Source organism: Phalacrocorax aristotelis, chromosome 16 (assembly GCF_949628215.1).
Source record: "Phalacrocorax aristotelis chromosome 16, bGulAri2.1, whole genome shotgun sequence".
NCBI classification, from domain to species: domain Eukaryota; kingdom Metazoa; phylum Chordata; class Aves; order Suliformes; family Phalacrocoracidae; genus Phalacrocorax; species Phalacrocorax aristotelis.
The window spans coordinates 14262286-14280828 of record NC_134291.1 but is presented as its reverse complement, the minus strand read 5'-3'; the positions used below and the strand labels follow the sequence as shown (position 1 = coordinate 14280828).

The window sequence follows — 18543 nt, the reverse complement described above, 5'->3', positions numbered from 1 at the left end:
GCGGGTGTTCAAAAGACACACAGATGTGGCACTTCAGGGCATGATTTAGAAAGCATGGTTGCGTTGGGTAAACGGTTGGACTTGATGATCCTGGAAGTCTTTTCCAACCTTAATGATTCTATAATATGATTCTTTGTGGAGCCCGGCCCTTCCCTGGGGACGCGCCTGCGGCACCGCCCGCCCCGTCGGGGGGGGGCGCTGGGAACCCCGGAGAGAGGAGGCGGAGGCGGGGAGCGGTGTCGGAGAAGTTTTATTGCAACCGGAGGCTGAAGGGCCCGGCGGGTCCCGGTGCTGCCCCCCCCGCCCAGCCGCCCCGGCGGGCCGTGGGGTCCCCGGCGGGGGCTCAGCCGCCCCGCAGGGTGACCCAGAGCACGGCCCCGCTCATGGCCAGCAGCGCCAGCACCTGCAGCCCAGCCAGCACCGGGAAGTGGCGGAAGGGGCTGTGGGGCTGCAGCGGAGAGTCTGTCGCTGCGGTGGGTGTCTGGGGGGTGGTCGGAGGGAAGACAGGGGCTGGTGTGAGTGTCGGACTGCAAAGGGCAGGAGGGGACAGATGCAGCGGGTGCCTGCTGGGCTCTGACCCACTCCTGTCCCTCTCCATCCCCCCACGCCCACGGTACCATCTCCTCCTGCAGCCCGGCCCCAGACCCCCGACGGGGAGGTCCCTGGTGCTGTGCAGGGGAGGGGGCGTGCAGGGACTGACCTGGGGACACGATCACCTCCACCTCGGCACTCTCATCACGCTGGAGCACACCCGTTCGCACCCCGCAGAGGTAGGTGCCCGCATCCCCCTCGACCAGGCCCTCCACGGTCACTGTGAACACCCACTCTGTGCGATTGTCCTGGATGGAGAATCGGTGCCGCCGCACTATGGGCTGCCCCGCCGACGTGATGACGATGTCAGTATCACAGGTAGAAACAAGTCTTCCCGTTGTGCACCAGAACTTTGGTTTCATCTCATGGCCATGCCGGTACGTGCAGCTCACCGAGAGGGACCCCCCCAGGAACCCCCACACGGTGTGGGGCCCCCTCACCGCCCAGCAGCCTGCAGAGACACACGGAGCTGCGGGAGTGCTGCTACCGCACTTAAACCACCTGCCTCACAGGCCGGTCCAGTGTGGGGCTGGAGCCCCAGGTGTCCCCTCAGCCCTACCTGGTAGCAGCATCTAGGTAAGCAGTAGGAGCTGCATGGGCAGGCTGGTCTGGTCTGTGCCACAGGGCAGCCCTTCTGCCCCTCACACTCCTATGTTATGTCTTTGCGGCTTTGCTTCCTCTTCTGGGTGGGGTAGCAGTTCTGTTGGGGCTGGTGGTTTAGCAGGAGTGTGGGGTTTCTTATTTCCATTGGACTCAGCTGACCTCTTGCCTCCCCTGCTCTGAGAGCAGTCTTGCACTGTCCACCGTGCCCTGCCATCTCATGCCTGCCCCTGCTCCTGCCCCTGCCCCAGGGGCTCCACTTTCTGCCCCCCAGAATGGCTCTCACCGTGGGCTGCAGTCCTGCCTCTCCCAGCCTCGCTGCCACACCACCCAGCCTCTCTGATTCAGGCAGGGCACCCCATGGGGGATCTACCTCTCGAGAGGTGGCTCAGCCCTGCACAGGGACCCCCTGAGCCCAAGCGTGCCCCCAGGCCTGGGGGCAAGGTTGGCACAGTGCTCCTGCGTGGGCACCCATGGGAGATGCCGAGGGGGAGCCCCAGCCTCCTGTGCCTGAACAGCTGGACATGAGCACCCGCCCCCGCTGCTCTGCCCCGCACATCCCCCCGCACTGTCCCCAGCACAGCCCCTCTGCGGGTCAGTAGTTCCACGCTTGGTGCCCTGATCAGGTCTCTCCAGGCTTCCCTCTCCTCTCCCCATCCCTTGTCTCCTGGAAGTGACAGTTCTCCACAGCGTGCTACTTCCCACACCCATCAGCGACTCGCTGAGCCTGCGCCGGGTTGGGCAAACCCTTCGGAAGAAGCTCCCAGGGGTGAGGAAGAGTTTGGGGACAGGTGAGGACAGGCAGAACAAATCCAGCCCATGCACAGAGACCAGACACGTGCTGGGAGTCACAGGATCATTCTCCGACAGCCATGGGCAGGTCCCGGCACAGACCAAAGCCTCACGCGGACCTGCTGCTGGTACTATTGCAGCTCTGGCCTTAGCAAAGGTGAGGAGGCAGCTTTATTGCCCACAGTTGGTTCTGTTTTAGCGGTGCTGAGGGTGTTCCTTGGTGGAGACACAACCAAGCCGTTCCTGTCCCTGATTTGTGCCTTGCCCTGAACCCTGGCCCCTGACAGCGGCTCTCTGCATGCGAGGGGTCCCTGCCCTGAGCATCACCTGGGCTGGCCTCTGGGATGCTGCGTGTCCCCGTGCAATTGCTCCTGGGACCATTCCCCTGCAGGGAACAACCTGGGAGCCCTGCGGTTCCCCGTGGCTCTGCCACCTGGTTCGTGCCTGCTCCTGGCACCTTGGGCATGTCAGCTCCTTAAACAATGCTGAAGAGAAACAACTCTCCTCCAAAGCTTTCTGGGGGACACCAGTGAAGCGGGATGTGCCATGAAATGTGGGAGGTGGCGTTGCCCTGGGGGGGATGGAGGTGGCCACACTGCTCTCCCTGATGAGGCTGCTGGTGCCACACATGAAGAGCAGGGTTTCTGCAAGGTTCCAGCAGTGTGCAAGTGCCCGCTTTTTGGCGTTGCAGAACCTGGAAAATAACAGGACTAATGAGAAAAGGAGCCCACGGTGCAGCTGGGTGCCATGTGAGCTTTGCTTTCAGGCTGAGGGTGGAAAGTCGCTGTAGTGGGGGAGATAGTTGTGGAAGGAGACCTTTCCCCAGCTCTTGCTCAGCTGCAGGCAAGCTTGGAAATGTTTGGCTGGAGGTGGGGATTTGGTTTCATCAGGCAGGGCTAGCAGGGCTGACGGCTATTCTCCTTGTGCCTGGCCTCAGTGGGGCTGTGGTGGAGCCAGTGCCCATGTGGCACCCTATGACCCCATGTTCCCCCAGCCATGCCGCAGGCAGACAGACAGACAGGCACCTGCAGGATACCCAGGCTTTATTGCAAAATTGTCTTCATTTGGCAGCTCCAGCTCAGCAGACGTAGGCTCTCTGCACCCCAAACTCTCCCCCCTCCAACTCAGGGGCTGCCAGGAGGGGCCAAGGTTTCACAGGAGGAGGAGGACCCAGTGCCAAGCAGCTCCTGGTGCGGGGTGGCCGTGAGGGTTGGTGCAGTGCCGGCAGGGTTGGGGGAAAGGGTGCAGGAGGGTGTCCCTGTGGCTCTGGGGTGAGGGGGCCACCCGGTGCCCTGGTGCTGTCAGCCTCCTCGAGGAGCTGCAGGTTTTCCTGGTCGTGGTTCCTGCGCCGGCATCTCACCCAGGCAGCCCCGCACACCAGGACCAGTGCCACAGATAACTTCGCACCAAGGAAGAGCAGCAGGTGGGTGATGCCAAGCTGGGACCTGGGCAGGAGAAAGGAGATGATGCTAGAGCCTGAGCAGGGTCTGGGCAACGAGGATGGGGACTGGGGCACTTGCATGCCTGCCAGCCACCCTGCTTGCCCCGGGATGCTCCTTTGGGTTGCCGCTACCAGGGGGATCCAGGGCTGGGGGGTGCATGCAGGGAAAAAGGTGTCTTAGGCCAGGGGATGCTGTTGGGGTCTTTCCCAGACCCCAAGCCCTAACTCACAGCACTGGAGGCTCCCCACAGCACATGGGGCACAGGGTGTTGGTGGCCAGTGGGCTCACATTGCTGCCCTCGCTTGTGGTTGAAACAGCTGTGAAGAAAACAGAAAGAGTCCGAGCAAAGTGGAGACCCCCACACCCCGTCCTGCCCCCTTCACGGTGGGTCTTTGCCCCAAGACTTCGGCTGTGGAGGTGCAGAAGGTGGAGATGGGTGTCCCCAGGCAATGCACTGGGCACTGGGGAGGAGGAAGAAGGAAAAGGGGGCTTTAAGTGGGAGGGACTGGAAACCCCAAAGGATGGGCTTGTGGAAGCAGAGACCCTGAACGGGAGCTCTGCATGAAGCTCCCTACAGCCTCCTCCGTCCCTCATCCAAATCTGCACTGGGGCGGCCCCCAGTGGCTCTCGGTGCCTGCAAAGACCTTGTTCCCGCTTTGACAACCCCTGTGTCCCCCTGCCTGGGGAGGCCCTGTCCCCAGAGCTCTGTCCCAAGTGACAGGCTCCACCACATGCCCCCTGCTTCGCTCCCAGACTGGCTTTACCTGCAGAGACCATCACCTCGGTGTTGTGCCCCAGGCTGAACCACAGGCTCCTCCTCACCCTACACGAGTACCAGCCTGCGTCCCCCGGCGTGACATGGCCCAGCGTCACCATGAATGAGCGTGCGATGTGGTTGTCCCTGATGGACACCCTGCCCTGTGTCATCGTCCCCTCCGAGCCGTTGGTTTGGGCAATGTAGGTGAAGCAAAACCAGAGGAACTTCGGGCGGCACCAATACTTGGGGTAGAGCTCGTAGCCCTGCTCATAGCTGCAGGACACAGCCAGTGAGCTGCCCTGCTCGGCCGTCACCTGCACGGGTCCCGTCACCGCCCAGCCACCTGAGGGGGACAGGGAGAGGTGCTGCAAGCACGTACCAGCATCGCCTCGGGGGACCGGGAGGGAGCTGAGCCTGGGGTGCTTGGGGGAACCTTGTCCCGACGGAGGCTATGTTTGGGTACCCACAGAATCACAGTGATTCTGATTCTGTAACCATCCACTGACCACAAGAAAAGGACGGTATCAGCTGGGCTCTTGACCAGCAGTAGGCTTCCTGGGCTGGCTCCATCCCAGCCTCTCTGCAGCAATGCCAGAGCCTGCGGGGTGGGAACCACCTGACCGAGTCTCACCTGGGAAAAGAGTCCAAACCAGGAAAATCCTCATTTTCCAGCTTCTCATTCCTGAGGTGGATTTTTCCCTGTGGTTACTCATGAAGCACCCTGTGGGACACAGCCAGGTTCACACACACACAGGCGTCCCAAGAGTTTCCCGAGGCTCCTTCTCCCGTCGCTTGCTTGGGCAGTGTGTACCCGGGACCCTGGCCGTCTTTTTTAAAGGCGGTTATTTCCTCCCCTTCACCCAGGACCATGACTCACCCTGGTGGTGTCTCATGGGAGGGATTCTCTGCTTTTGCTCTGAAACAGCTGCTGGGTCCTAGAAAAATTCCAAAATGCAGCAGGTTCCTTCTCCGTGATGCCCATCCCAGTGGGGAACGCAGCCCCTTCCCTGTGCACAGAGCCCAAAGGGCTTCAGGGGACTTTGCGGGGGGGCCAGGCCAGAGTGGGGAGCTGGGGTCCAGCACAGAGCAAATGGAGGTCAGCCCCTGTGGATGGAGCAGTTGGGGCCACCGGGATGCTCTCCTGGTTGTAATGGACGGGGATGATGGATGGGGATGATGGACAGCCATCCCTGCTGCACTGTTGCTCCCCGGCTCCCAAGCCAGCTGCCAGTGCGAGCGGGGATGCTTTTGTTTGTTTTCTCAAGCAGAAGTGTCTCATTTCCCCCCAAAACCGCCTTTTTTGGCACACCCATGATTTTGTGTGGCAATGCTGTTTTTCTCCCAAAATTAAATGTTTCTACTGAAAGTTTCATAAACCCAAACACAAAAAGCAAAGCCACTTCCCTGGCAGCTGCCTTGCCGACGGCTTTCTTCCTCAATGCTCCTTGGAAAGAGCAGAAAGCTCAAACCCCAGAGGCTGAGGCTTCTCCTTCCCCCCATCCTGTCCCCTCCCTGTCCCCCTGCCATGGCAAGAGGAAGCTCTGGATTTTCCATCTGATCATCAAGTAACCCCATCATTCCCAGCAAACCGGCTGAGTCAAGTCACTGCAAATACCAGCAAGACGTAAATTCAAGAAATGGCTGGAGGTTACAAGCATGCTTACAGCTCATAAGCCTTCCTGGAAAGGGTGGGCAGCCAGGGCTCCAGCCGCTTCCCCCACTGCTCTTGCCTTCCTTGCTTTGAGTGTCGGTTCCCATTGCCCCCTCCTGATGTAGTGCCAGCAGTACTGGGGTGCCCCAGGGACCCCCAGAAGGGATGACAGCAGCCAAGCAGCTCTGTGGCTGCACCAGATTCCCTGTCGCCTCCAGACAGAGCCCTCCCCCCAGAGGAATTTCTTTATTGGATTTATCTGAGCCCAAAGCAATGTTTGCTGCTAAGCCAGGAAAACACCCCGCTCCTCAGCCGGTGCAGGAATCAGGGGTGTGGGTTCTTGCCAGCTGAGAGGTGTGGGTCAATCTGCCAAAGCAGGGGCAGGGTGTTCTCAGGGCCCCACGGGCTGGGGGACGGTGCCAGCATGGCCTCGGGCTCCAGCTTCATGGGTAGAGGCTGTCACACCGCTGAGACACCACAGTGATGGGACAGCATCTGTAATGCCTTCTGCAACAATCCTTTGCCTCCTCTGCCGCAGCAAGGACATCCCCAGGGGTGATCACAAGGGCATCCCTGGGGGTGGCCCCACAGGGACCCTCTGCCCACAAGGGGTGCTCCACTAGGACAAGTAGGAAACCTCTTCTCCCAGGCAACGCTGGCCAGGCATCCCCGTCACACCCTCCCAACACAGGGTGTTTGTGTAGATACCATCATCCTCCAGCTCAGGGTCCCGCTCCGTGTCACTGCAGCCACCCTGGCAAGGGGACAGCATGTCCCCACAGCCCTGGGGCACAGCTGGGCGGTGTGGGGGGCTGCCCAGGGTGGGCAACCGCACTGTATGGCCCCTACCCCCGCTGCCTGCTCTGCCTGCGCTGCCCGCATTGCCCTCGCTGCCCGCAGCAGGGGCTCTCACCTCTACCAGCACCAGCTCGTTGCCATAGACAGGGCCGTGGTCCAGCTCCATGGCAGTGCCCGGCTCGCAGGGGCAGCGGGGGCTTTGGTGCAAGAGGGCAGCGTGCCAGAAAGAAGAGACATGGGGTGGGGTTTTCTGTCTCACTGGGAGCGGGGAGATCCCCACAGCCCCACGCACAGGGTGGGTTTGTCCCCCAGGTCCTGGGATGGGCACTGGGGTGTGTGTGGGATGGGATGTGCACGAGTACCATTACCTTTCCCCCTCCTGCACCGGGTGCAGAGGAGCCTGGTGGAGCTGGCAGCAGCCAGGAGGGAGAGCAGGACCGTGCTGGGCACCAGGGCGCTGAGAGATGGTCCCCTGGGGCTCTAGGTGAGGGAAGAGAAGCAGGGCTGCTTCTCTCCCTCACAAGGCTGGGACTTTGCTTTTTCAGTGCCCTGTGAACCAGTGCCCTCCCACAGCCCCTCTGCGGCCAGCCGCAGGGTGGGACACGAAGTGGGGACTACGGCCTGGGACCCCACTGCATCACCCCCAAAGGTGCAAGCCACCTTGTACAGGGGCACCCACTGCTGCCCATGGTGGTGAGAGCCATTGCCCTTCCCCGTGCCCACCCAGTGCCCCAGGCTCACACCACGTCGCTGGTGGAGGGAATGCTCCGTTGCGGCGGTAGAGATCCATCAGAGCTGCCGGGGCAGCTGATACAGCTGCATAAAAGAAGGTCCTCATGGGAACTGGTGGCTGGAGGTGACTGTGGATCCCCCATGTCTCCTCTGGCAGCAGGCGAACGCTTGCTCGTCCCCTCCAGCACATGCCCCTGCCCCATCGGCATCCCTGTGGGATGTGCCCTGCATGCACCTGCCTGCCCAGCTGCACCCCTGATTCTCTGGGCTGTGTCTCCCCAGTTTGAGACATTCCTCCACCCGCTGTGAACCAGATGTTTTCCCAAGGGCAGGGGGTGTTGTGTCTACCCCTTTTCCTGGTCTAAAAATTCAGCTTTATGTCATCTGGCTGCCAGAGGTGAGTTTGGCAGGCACTCCCTGGCCTCAGCGCTGGGGCTCAGCGTTAGTGCTTGCTGTCATGTGCAATGGGCGGCTCCACCGTCCTGCCCGCGCCGTGATGGGTGCCAGGAGCCCCAAAACCAGCCTGGGGCTGGACCCTGCATTGGGCTCCAGCACACTCTGCCTGCACCTGCAAGCATCCCCAGGAGACAGCAACCTGTCACCCCTCCCAACTTCTGCCACTAGTTTATACTGGGTCCCATGGGCCTCTTCCATCACCGCTGCCTCCTCCCTGGCCACTGATGGGAAGCAAGTGCCGATGGTGTTTGCTGGGACAGAGTGCTTGGGATAATGTGGGGTGTGGGGCTTCTTCCTCCTCCTCCTCCTCTGGCTTTTTTATCCCAGGTATGACTATGCTGGGGTTCAGAGGAAAATTGGGAGCACGGCTGCATTGCTGAAGCTGGTCCAGGCAGCGGCTCTCCCTGTGCTCCTGCTCCCCATCTGGCACCGGAGCTTCTTGCTTGGGTTGCCCTCGGGAGCGAGCAGCACCCGGAGGAGCTCCCCTGGCCTGTGACAGGCAGGGATGGAGCTGAGCTTCCCCCCAGCTTGAGCTCCAGCTTGGACACCCGCTGCCCAGGCTGCCATCGCAGTGCTGTCTGCAGGCCCTTCATGCAGCACTGCCCCACTTCTTTTTCCCTCCATCCTTTTGGTTTTTCTTCCTCTTTCTAAAACTCTTGAGTAGATTTCCATTTTGCGGTAGGGTGATTCTGTGTGGGTAGATGGTGAGACCTGTCCAAACCTGCTTTTCCTTGTGCAGGTGCCCCACCCAGGATATGCAGCTGAAACCCTGACAGCTGTGTGGGAGACTGGGGTGGGGGGAGCAGGATGGGACTCCCTGCAGCCAGGCTCCCCCAGGATCCCTCCTCCACCCCACCCTGCCCTTCAGCTCCTTCGCTCTGTGCAAAGACCCAGAGGGAAGGAAACAATGCACCAAGTAAAAATGAAGAAGCAGAAGTCTGAGGGCTGTGTGGGAACGGGGTGACCACACTGGCCACAGCAGCACCTCCTTCCCGAGGCACCTCGGAGACACTGGGGCCGGGTAGGGGAAGGAGGTCACGTCTCTGAGCACATGCTGACGTCCCCTTCCTCCTCATATGCTCCTCATTGCTGAGAACAAGAACTGTGGAAGCGTTGCATCCCCTGGTTCCCCACAGCTGGGAGTGGGGCTGCTGGACCTGATATCCCTAACTGGGGGTTATTTTAAACACATCCCAAATATCCCAATCTCATCTCATTTAATAACCTCATGACAGGGTGGGGACAAACAGCGCTGCTGGCCTGGTGGCAGGTGCATCCCACTGCAGGACTCTGTAGCACAGGGGTCCCCGGTCTTGTGCAGTATGGAGGGGATGGGGGTTGCTTCTGCGGGGGACAAGGAATCTCATTGGGACAGGCAGTGAGAGATGAGGAAGCAGTGGGGAAACATGCCCTGGAGAGTGGGAGAGCTGCGGGGGAGGGCTGTTCCCAACATGGGGCTTTCTGGCAGCGAGGGGCCAAATGTGGAGCCACTCAGTGGGTGTTCATGTAGATCGGCTGCAGTTCAGGAGCTCTGGAAACAGAAACTTCGACTCCCTTTTTAAAGTCCTGAAATGGGGGAGAAATGTGAAGATTTGTGGCACTGTGCAGGTCTGCCTATGCTAGAGCCCTAAAAGTTTGTTCCTCTTCCTACAGGGTTTGATAGCTGCTGCCTGGGATGGCTGTTAAAGGGAGGGGAAAGGCTGGTGTGGGGGAAGGAGTGTGACCCTGAAGCAGGGCAGCTTCTCCTCGCTGCACCCCAAAGTGGGGCAGCTCCTCCTCGCTGTGGGATTGGGAGCAAGGAGCACCCATGGGGTAACTTGCTGAGTGCTCAGGGAGCTGCCCCAGCCACTTTACCTGCCACGTGGCCGGGCTGTTCTCATAGTCATCCTCGGGCGAGCTGAGCTCCCACTCCCTGTTCACATAGACGTTATTGGAATCTGCTTCTTGCTCCCAGCTTGCAGTGTCCTGGAGGGGATGAGGCGTGTTGAGGACAAGTGGGGTTCCAGGCAGTGGCTCCCTTGTTAGTGGAGCCAACACAAGACCCCCATCCCACTGCCCTCCCACCTGCAGTACCTGGAGGTCCTTGTCCCTCTTCCACCCCACAGCCCGGGCTGCTGGGGGAAGAGCAAAAGAAAAGGGGTCAGACCAACATGGAGCTCCCGTTGCTGAAGGGGAGCACTTTGGGGGTTCCTGAGCCCTTCCCCATGGGTGTCCTATCAGTTCCTGTGCAACCTCAGGTCTGGCCTGACTTTGCCAAGAGCCCCTGGACTGTGAGGTTTGGCGGGTTGGGGTCCTGGGAAAGGCTCCAGCCCCTTTGACCCCAAGCCCTGCTCACCCCTGGGGTGGGAGTGGGAGGGCAGCATCTGGTGTGCTGGGCTGGGGGGACTGCTGCTGGGGAGCAGCATGGGGACCCCCACAGCCACCTCACAGAGGAGAGCCACAGCTTGGGCCCCCAGATCACTGGTACCTCTGCTCCTCTGCAGCAATGGTCTTCTCATCCTGCAGCCGATGATGATGCCCAAAAGCAGCACCAGCACAGTGGAGGGTGTCAGGATCATGACAAGCAGGGTTGGGGTGCTAGGAGGGGAGAAAAGGGTGTTACTGCCCTTCTGCACTGGCCTCTCTGCAGCCCTGTGCCCCAGGGAGGGCTTTCATGCCTGTGTTTAGCACAGCCCTGGGAACATGAGACTACATGAGCTTGCAAGGATATTCCAAGGACTTCTAGGTTTACTGGCCAGGGATCCATGTGCATGTACACAACAAGTCTGTTCAACTTGGCCTGAGCAGCTGTATAGACTCATCCCCCACCTCCATGAACAAGTGCCCAGGCACGGCACACACCTGCCTGGGGTGTCAGGGTCCCCAGCAGTCCTGTGGAAGCTGGGAAAAGACCCTGGAAGCCCCAACCAGTGCAGCCATATGGCATGCAGGGATACAGCAGCCCCCTTAGCATCACATTTTGCTTTCTCCAGATACACCCCGCTGGTCCCAAAGCCCTGTGGGCAGGATGGAGCTGGATGCTGCATCCTCAGGCTGCCTGGTCCTTGTGCTGGGGACGGTCCCTCTGCTCCCCAGTGGCCCTGGCACTCACCTAGCCTGCAGATTTGTGGCTTTCAGTGTGGCCGTGGTGTTTTCCAGCTCCAGGGGAGTCCATGGGAAGGTGGGAGCAGATGTGGCCTCTTCCCTCTGTGTCATGTGGAGGTCATAGTGTGTTGTATTGGGCACTGTGGTGTAAACAGATGGGAAGCAAAGCGCTGTGGTTTGTGTTACCTGGCCCTGGGCAGTGGCTGAGGTTGGTGACTGGGGGCTTTGGAGCTGGGGAACACCCAGGCATGGTCCCAGGGGGGCTGTGTGCACCACAGGAGTGAGGTGGGGGATGGCCAAAGGCAGCTGGGAGGGAGTTTTCTTCCCACCCTGGCTCTTCTTGTCCTCCCTCCCAAGCCTCCCCACTCTCCATTCCCTCTGCCCCTCCAGCCTCCATCAAAGCAGAACAGCCATGCCAGGCACTTACCTGGGAGAACAGACACCTTGACGAGGAGCATGGGGTCATACCATGCTACCTGGATCCCGCACCAGTACTGATCCCCATCCTCCATTCTCAGGTTCTCCATGGTCACCACAAACATGTGCCGAGTGGGGTCATCTCGCAGGGACACCCTGTCCCTCTGCACCTCAACCCTGGGGGCCATGGTCTGAACGAGGATGGAGCAGGACAACCAGCTGATGCCCCTGCACCAGTACTTACTGGCGTTCACAAGCTCCGGCTCGTACTCGCAGGGTACCTCCACAGAGCCCCCCAGGAAGCCGCTCACCTCCCTGGGGCCCTGCAGAGCCCAGCATCCTGCAGGGACAGAGACTGTGCCAGCCTTTGGGCAAGCACACACCTTCTGCCAGTCCCCAGCCTGCTGCCCATCCCGCTGCCACATGAGTCGCTTCGTGCTGCCCCCAGAAAACCTCTCCCGTAGCGAGCGGGGCTGCAGCCCGGTGGTCCTGCCCCAAGGAGGGCTGCCAGGAGCTGTGCAGGGGTGAGCATTGGAGGTGCACTGGGTTCAAGGTGGGGGAGCCTGTGTGGGACCAGGGGCCGAGAAGGGAGGTAGGGCGCGGGGGGAACGGCTCAGTCTCTCTTTGCCTCCCCACAAAAATCCACTTCTGCTTCTGCCAGTGGGCTCTTCCGAGATGAGATGCCCCTCCAGCCCTGGGCAGAGCAGTCCCACCCCAGGCTCTCCCAGGGTCAGGTTTAAAAGACTGGAAGAAATGTCAAATATCCCACCACTTTTCCCCAGCGCCCCCCAGGAGCTTCACCTCTGCCATACCCCAAAGCCAAACCCCCCTGGCACGCTGCCACACACCCCAAAGCGTTTGGGTTTCTGTTAAAGCCATCGCTGCCGGCAAGTGCAAGGTAGCAAGCCCACCCTGTCTGCCCTGCCCACCCGGCACGGCAGCGTCACAGGATTTGCAGGCTCCCAACAGCCTCCCACAGGGTGGTTTTAGGGATCTGTGTGTTGGAAAAGCTTGCCACCCTCTGCATGGGATTGAAATAATTAATCAGCTCTTGGCAGAGGGGAAAGTAGGGAAGAAATATATCCGTGAGGCATTTCCATCACTGCTGGATGAAGATGTGGATTTTGGAAGGTCGGCACAGCCCCGGTGAGCCCTTACCTACTCCCACCAACACAAGAAGATCCCTCTCTCACCTGGGAGGAGAATCCAGGTCCAGACCAGGAGCCTTTCCCCCATCCTGCTCACCGGGCAGCTGCAGACTCAACTCTCACCCCCCGGAGCTACATGTTCCCGGCAGCGGCCATGCCGAAGGCGCCCTTCACTACCACAGTTCCGCTCCTCGGCTTCCTGCCCTGGCACCGCTCCCCCCAGGGCGCGAGTGCCACCTTACTTCTCTAGCTCGGGACAATGCGTACGGCTGCTGCCCTGGGCCAGGGAGACCCGCACCAACCGCTGCTTTCTGAACTTGTGCAGCCCAAGTCGTAACTGCACCCTTCCCAGCAGCTCCGGCTGCCAGGGAGGTGAGAAGGGGGATGGCTTAGGCAAAGACCTTGACAGGCTAAACTCAGCCTTCACTTTCTGTTTAAGAGTTTCAGGGCTGATGTAAAATTAAGCTCAGCTATTCAAAGGGGAAAACCTGTTGCTCAAGAGGAGACATATGCTGAGGTTGGCCAAATTGCTATGGGCCAGCAGCCTGCGCTCTGCTCCTGCTGGTACCTGTGTGCTGGGCTGCTCTGGGCTGTGTGCGTGAGAGGCAGCAGCTGGAGGAGCTGGGGTTTACTTTCCATCTGCCCCAGAGTCTGTGTGGCCCAGAGCCAGTACTGGTGTGACTGGGAGTGTGGAGGCCAGGGTGGGAGATCTGGTCCCCACCAAGGTGTCACATGCCGCCTCTCCTGGTGATGGTATACTGCCGATGGTACACGAGAGCTGCTGAGACAGCAGCGCTGAGCTGCAGGATATGGCAGAGGGTCGAGCTCTTCAAAACACAGACAAAAAGGTGTTCAGCCCACCCAGGAACCGGAGAGGCAGGAGAGGCAGGCACCAAGTTACCCTGCAAGGGTGTTTTCATGCGGCCTGGAGAGGTGATGTGCTGGCATCCCTGCCACTGCCGGGCAAAGCGCAGTGGGCCCTTCCCACCTTTCCCTTGGGGCAGGAGGAGGATTGGGAGAAGCAGCTCAGAGGTGGAGGCTCCGGCTGGAATATGCACGGTGAAGGCACCTACAAAGGCATTTGCTGGCTGGGGATTCTGAGGGCAGCTTGGTTACCCAAATGCAACCAGAGGTAGTTCTTAAAAAAGCCACTTCAGTAGAGAGGCTGGGGAAATTTTTCAAGCCGCAACCGTACTATCACCATCAGATAAGAGGTATCATTTCCCCTTCCCTTTCTCTCTTTCAGGTTTGGTTTCTGGGCAGGACCCCAGGGCAGGGGCTGGGACAGTCCGGGGCCAGTTGCTCCCTGTCACCGCAGCCCCCAGGACCGTGTTACCCTCCAGAGAGTTCCTGACTCTGTTGCAGTGGCCAAAGGCAGGTCTCCTTCCTGCCCCCAAGGGCACTGCAGAGATTTGCAGCTGCCCAGCACCGATGCTGCAACTCCCACGATTTTACCCCTGTTGGGCCAAGGGGCCCTGGCTGCAGCAGGGGTGTGGCTGGGGGGTGTCGATGAGGGATTTGCAAAGGGGATGGCTCCTGCTTAGAACCTCAGCCCCAAACCACCTGGGCAGCCTGTGGTGCTCCTGGAGTGGAAGAACAAGATGGGAGCAGGCAGGAAGGAGCCCCAGAGCGCTGCTGTGAGAGGTTCTGTCACACAAGGGACTGTAGTATTTATCCCAATTAAATAGAGTGTCAGTTTGAAAGACATGAAACTGAAAGCAAGTGCAGCAATTCAGACAGAAACCACTTCAGCAGGGTGTGGTGCGGAGTCGCAGCACCTCGTCCCCTGCAGAAACAGAGAGCGCCCTGTGCAGAGCCTGCCCGACACCCTCCAGCCGGGGCACAGGCGTGGATGCTGGGGTCCTGCAGACACCCTGGCAGGGAATGAATAAACACAGCTGCCTGCGGAGGAGGCTGCAGCAGAGGGCAGGGAAAGGCACCAGGCTCTGTGCCAGCGTCTCCATGGGGTGGCTGTGGCTGGGAAGACACTGCCCTCCCTGCCACGGGCAGGGCAAGGGGGTCATGATGGGCAGAGCCGGGTCCTCTTTGCCAGGGCTGGGTCCTGCCCTGCTCTTGCACCAAGACCTCCTTTCCTCTCTCCGTATCTCCACCTGGATGCGTTCCTGTGCCCCCTGCTCTACGTGTACCTGCTCAAGCAGCGGGTTGGATGAGATGATCTCCAGAGGTCCCTTCCAACCCCCAACATTCTGTGATTCTTTCAGCAGCAAGTGGCTTGGGAAATGCAAGGCAAGGCTATTCTGTAAGAGAAGAAGCATTGCTGAAACACTTCTCAGGAGTCCCAGTGATGCATCCCGACAGGAACAAATCAGTTCACCTTTGTGTCTCAGCCACACTTAGTGCTGGAGCAAGCACTCGCGTGCGGCTCAGTAGCCATGTCAGTGAGCAAAGCGGCCCTGGCAGCGGCAGAGCGATGGCTGGGGATGGGATCACGGCTGCAGGAGAGGAGCTGACACCTGTGCTCCTGCAGCCGCTGCCCAGCGCCTGCCTGTGGGCAGCCATTCCCAGCCCCAGCCCAGCAGCGACGGGACATGGAGCGACACGATCGGATGCTGCATTTGCCCCCGCTCTGGTGAGATTCTGGGTCAGGGTTTAGTCTCTGGTGGTGGCCTTAACAAAGAGGCTCAAAGCCCCCATGGGAGGCAGTAGCAACTGAATCAATCAGTGTGTACACCCCTCAGTGCGGGGCCCCACACCAGCAGGTCCTCCCCTGCTCCCATCCCACCTTACTACCTGCTGCCACAGCTGAGCCTTTCCAGAGTCCTCCTCTGCCCTGGGCTTCAATGACATTTCCAACCCCTGATTCTGTTATTTAATCTAGGACCTTTGAAAAATAATCTGGGTGTTTCAGGCTGTGCTTTCATAGGCAGCTTTAGCAACTTTGAGGAAATTGTCTTTAGGAGATAAGGCTGAATACGGTAATTGCTAACGCAGCTCCTTTAGTGATGGCTGATTGAGCATGCACTGTCTGATCTCTCCTTTTGCTGCCATCTCCGATAACCAAGATAAACCCAGATCATTCCCAGATCTCCTGACTTAGCAAAGCTACTAAGAGAGAGAAATCCTTGCAGACTTTGTGATGGTGGAGGATTTACCCCGGGCTGTGCCTTAGGCTGGACTCCTCAGCCAGAAAGGGTTAAGGCAGGGGTTAGTTATCACAGTGGAATTAAGAAAGCAAAATTCAACAGATTCAAAGGATGAAATTCTGGCTCCTCCCTAGTTCATAGGGAAGGAATGAGTTTGGCAGGTCTCAGGTCTCCCCCAAAAAGTGTTGTAAGGGCAGATCAGGGACATATTACAGCTGGTTATTGGTGTTGGGCAGCGGACAATGAGCAGGACCGGGCAAGGGGGACAGTGGATTAGAAACTCCTGAGCTGGCTGTAAATCCTCCACTGCTACAGCTGTACTTCTTCCCAAGGCAAATAGACAAGTAATTAAGCTATCAGGCACACAGTCTACCAGCACACCAGATCAAACAATGGGTCTAAATTGCAAGTTTATTTGAAATCATTCCTGCCATTTGCAGGTCGTTGCCTCTGATTTCATTGCTCGGCACTGAGGTCATCTGGTCAGGGCTTGCTGGGGGCTATAAACTGCTCTCTGGCTCCCAGAAACCTCTGCTGGGGTCTGGGGGAGGCTGGGAGAGCGACTGGTTTGCTTTGAATGGTGGGGAGAGATTTATTGGTGTGTGAGGGGAGGAGGGTGATGCAGGTGTCAGGCTGCAGGGCTCCCATCAAGCTACTGATAACACTTATCTGTATTGGGTCCAGACCCCAGAGCCATAAAGTGCTATAAAGCCCTTGGAGCCGTGCCAGGTTGTGCCAGTGCCTGTGTTTTGCCAGCAATCTGTGTTGTCTCATTAGGCTACGTTACACTTGGCAATATCATGATAGGTAGGAAACCTGCCGACCTCCTGAGCACTGTTAAACCCACAGGGCTAAATGTGTCTCTGGTGTAACGCCAGTGCCTGCAGTAGGAAAGAAGAACTTGGCCTTACAAGGCTTTCCTTCCTCCCGGCCAGGCTCTTGCTCAGCAGCAGCTCCTTGCCGCTTTCCTCTGCAACTCAGACAAGGGAGACAAATATTGCTGGAGTTGAGGTGGGTCAGAGGATGCCCTCAGAGCCCCTCCGGCAGCAGGAGGGTGCCAGGAGTCCCCTTCCAGAGGTAAGTAGGGCTGGAGTCTTGGACCCAGTGGTGTATTGGGGGCTTCCTCTCCTCTTCACTGAGGGCTAAGTTCACCCCACCCCCTGGGAGAGGTTTGTCTGAGCACCAGCACAGCTTGGGTGCCCAGGGTGGAGCCGCAGGGTGCCTGTGGTAGGTCTGGGTCTCTGGGGTCTGTGTGACCCAGCAGGCAGCTCGGACTGGGGCAGTACCCCTGCTCTGCATGGGTGCTGGGGCAGGGGAAGGCTGAGCACACACCTGAGACATGTTAGCATGAGGTCTCTATCCTCAAGGGGCTGATATGGCACTGGAACACCCATGAGAAGGCTTTTTGCCAAGTTCTTGGTGTATTTAAGCGGACAGAGTTGCCATGGCTTCATTGAAGTCCCCCTGAGTTTTGTTGTTCTCATCTTCCTGACCCTACCTGGTGTGGGGTATGTGCGCTATGTTGAACCATGATGCTGGCCTCACCACTGATAAATTATCCGTTCGTGATACTGTTTATTTTTGTGCTGTTGATCATCTTCCAGTGCTTGAGACCAACGGATTGGTCTGCCTGCAGGGTGGTCTGTGTCCGACCTGCATTTAGCTTCTTGGCCTCTGGGTTGTTTTTCATCTTTTCTGGCTGTTGTTGCCAAGACTGATCATATGACCCGGCAGAACCATCTCTGCTGTCAGAGGCAATAATGGGCAGATATAATTAGCAACGTCAGGCCCAGGCAGTCAAACAGCAATCGGACGGGTGCAGATGGTTCTTGGAAACATAGTCTGTTCCTCTGGCTTGGGGCCGTCTGCTGATCTGGAAGGGGAGAACCAGAGAGTCTCTCTTAAATAAACTTCTCAGTAAAGATTAATTTATTTCCAGTCTAATTGACAGCACTAGATTGCTCTGAAGGGAGTTGTAAATAAAAGTATCTCAATGAGATATTGACTGTCACCTCCGTGTTTAGGCACAGATTCCTCCTGTTTCTAAATATGTTTTGTTTTTCGCTCCAAGCAGGCTCCTGCCTGGGCTCTGTGGATGCAGTGGGTTTCCAAAGGGAGCTGCCGGGGTAGGCTCAGGCTGGCACCAGTTTCATAAAGAAGCTGAAATGGCCTGGTTAGCTCAAGCTGCTGCCTCTTCCTGGGGTGACGCAGGGCTAACCCTGGTGTCCACACAGGTCTGTGTTTTGCCACTGCCCGTGGATGCCCAACAGCTGTATGGGCTGACAGCTGTGGGGGTGTCAGCCGGAGTAGTCCTGGTGCAGGCGTGGGGCTCCCCAAGGTGGATGCCAACGATCTGGGGGTGAAGCAGGGCTCAAGTAGTGTGGCGGACCCAGCTTTGCACTCTCAGCTTGGTGACTGATCAGAGACGGTAGCGTGAAACCTCTCTGCCCAGGGCTGCCTTCCAGCCCCGCCTGCTCCTGCCCCGGGGGCACCTCCCGCAGAGGAGGGAGGAAGGGCAGCATTTACCGGTAGAGAGGGCAGGGAGCCCCGGGCGCTTTGCAGAGCCGGTCTTGGGCGGGGCGGGGGGGGGGGGGGGGAGGTGGAGCGGTGGGGGGGCTCTGTCACGGCGGACGGAGATGAGATGGGGGGTGGGGCTGGAGAGGGACCAGTAGTTCTGTGGAAACTGCCGCGGGTCCTGCCTGCGCGGAGGGGAGCTCCCACGGCCTCCCCTCCCCCGGGCAGGACCGGCCCCCCTTCCGCCCCCCCTTCCCGGGGCGGGCACGGCGGCGGCGAGGAGCCGGGGACAGCTTCGCTGTCCTGCGAGGGCTCGGACCGAGCCGAACCGAGCCGTGCTGTGCTGAACCAGGCTGCACCGAACAGAACCCGAAGGGGCCGAACCCAGCCCGGCTGTGCTGAACCGGGCCGGGCCGAACCGGGACCCCTGCGGAGCCAGACCGGAACTAACGGGGCC

At 59.2% G+C, this 18543-nt stretch overlaps 3 protein-coding genes across 5 annotated transcripts; all 3 read right to left on the bottom strand.

Moving 5' to 3' along the window:
- Positions 1 to 343: 343 nt before the first annotated feature.
- On the bottom strand, positions 344 to 1163 carry LOC142065493 (CMRF35-like molecule 6). The gene is made up of 3 exons (XM_075111686.1): positions 1151 to 1163; positions 618 to 1042; positions 344 to 481 (listed from the first exon to the last, which is right to left on the bottom strand). The coding sequence occupies exons 1-3, from the start codon at positions 1161 to 1163 to the stop codon at positions 344 to 346; spliced, it is 576 nt and encodes a 191-aa protein (XP_074967787.1).
- A 1846-nt stretch (positions 1164 to 3009) lies between these two features.
- On the bottom strand, positions 3010 to 4995 carry LOC142065150 (CMRF35-like molecule 7). Of its 2 annotated transcripts, XM_075111034.1 has the most exons (4): positions 4814 to 4995; positions 4190 to 4525; positions 3655 to 3742; positions 3010 to 3428 (listed from the first exon to the last, which is right to left on the bottom strand). In XM_075111034.1, the coding sequence occupies exons 1-4, from the start codon at positions 4893 to 4895 to the stop codon at positions 3062 to 3064; spliced, it is 873 nt and encodes a 290-aa protein (XP_074967135.1). In that variant the 5' UTR covers positions 4896 to 4995; the 3' UTR covers positions 3010 to 3061. The 2 variants fall into 2 exon arrangements, with proteins under 2 accessions (XP_074967135.1, XP_074967134.1); XM_075111033.1 differs by having other exon boundaries at positions 3655 to 4525; positions 4814 to 4975.
- A 4025-nt stretch (positions 4996 to 9020) lies between these two features.
- On the bottom strand, positions 9021 to 12674 carry LOC142065176 (CMRF35-like molecule 1). 2 transcript variants are annotated; one of them, XM_075111084.1, is made up of 7 exons: positions 12514 to 12674; positions 11331 to 11511; positions 10911 to 11043; positions 10287 to 10396; positions 9893 to 9933; positions 9674 to 9784; positions 9021 to 9385 (listed from the first exon to the last, which is right to left on the bottom strand). In XM_075111084.1, exons 2-7 carry the CDS (start codon positions 11506 to 11508, stop codon positions 9311 to 9313), a joined length of 648 nt encoding a protein of 215 aa, XP_074967185.1. In that variant the 5' UTR covers positions 11509 to 11511; positions 12514 to 12674; the 3' UTR covers positions 9021 to 9310. The 2 variants fall into 2 exon arrangements, with proteins under 2 accessions (XP_074967185.1, XP_074967184.1); XM_075111083.1 differs by having other exon boundaries at positions 11331 to 11660; positions 12514 to 12650.
- Positions 12675 to 18543: the final 5869 nt, after the last annotated feature.

Excerpts from the sequence above, each read along its gene's own strand:
- LOC142065493 (XM_075111686.1), bottom strand. Across the intron at positions 482-617 it reads CCGGGCTGCAGGAGGAGATG|ACACCCACCGCAGCGACAGA; the intron begins GTACCGTGGGCG and ends ACCACCCCCCAG.
- LOC142065150 (XM_075111033.1), bottom strand. The coding sequence starts at position 4,895 with ATGAGTAACCACAGGGAAAAATCCACCTCAGGAATGAGAAGCTGGAAA. Across the intron at positions 4,526-4,813 it reads GGTTTGGACTCTTTTCCCAG|GTGGCTGGGCGGTGACGGGA; the intron begins GTGAGACTCGGT and ends TGTCCCCCTCAG. Across the intron at positions 3,429-3,654 it reads TGTGGGGAGCCTCCAGTGCT|GTCCCAGCTTGGCATCACCC; the intron begins GTGAGTTAGGGC and ends TCTCCTGCCCAG.
- LOC142065176 (XM_075111083.1), bottom strand. The coding sequence starts at position 12,556 with ATGGGGGAAAGGCTCCTGGTCTGGACCTGGATTCTCCTCCCAG. Across the intron at positions 11,044-11,330 it reads CAAGGTGTCTGTTCTCCCAG|TGCCCAATACAACACACTAT; the intron begins GTAAGTGCCTGG and ends TTTACACCACAG. Across the intron at positions 9,386-9,673 it reads ACAGCCCGGCCACGTGGCAG|GACTTTAAAAAGGGAGTCGA; the intron begins GTAAAGTGGCTG and ends CCCCCATTTCAG.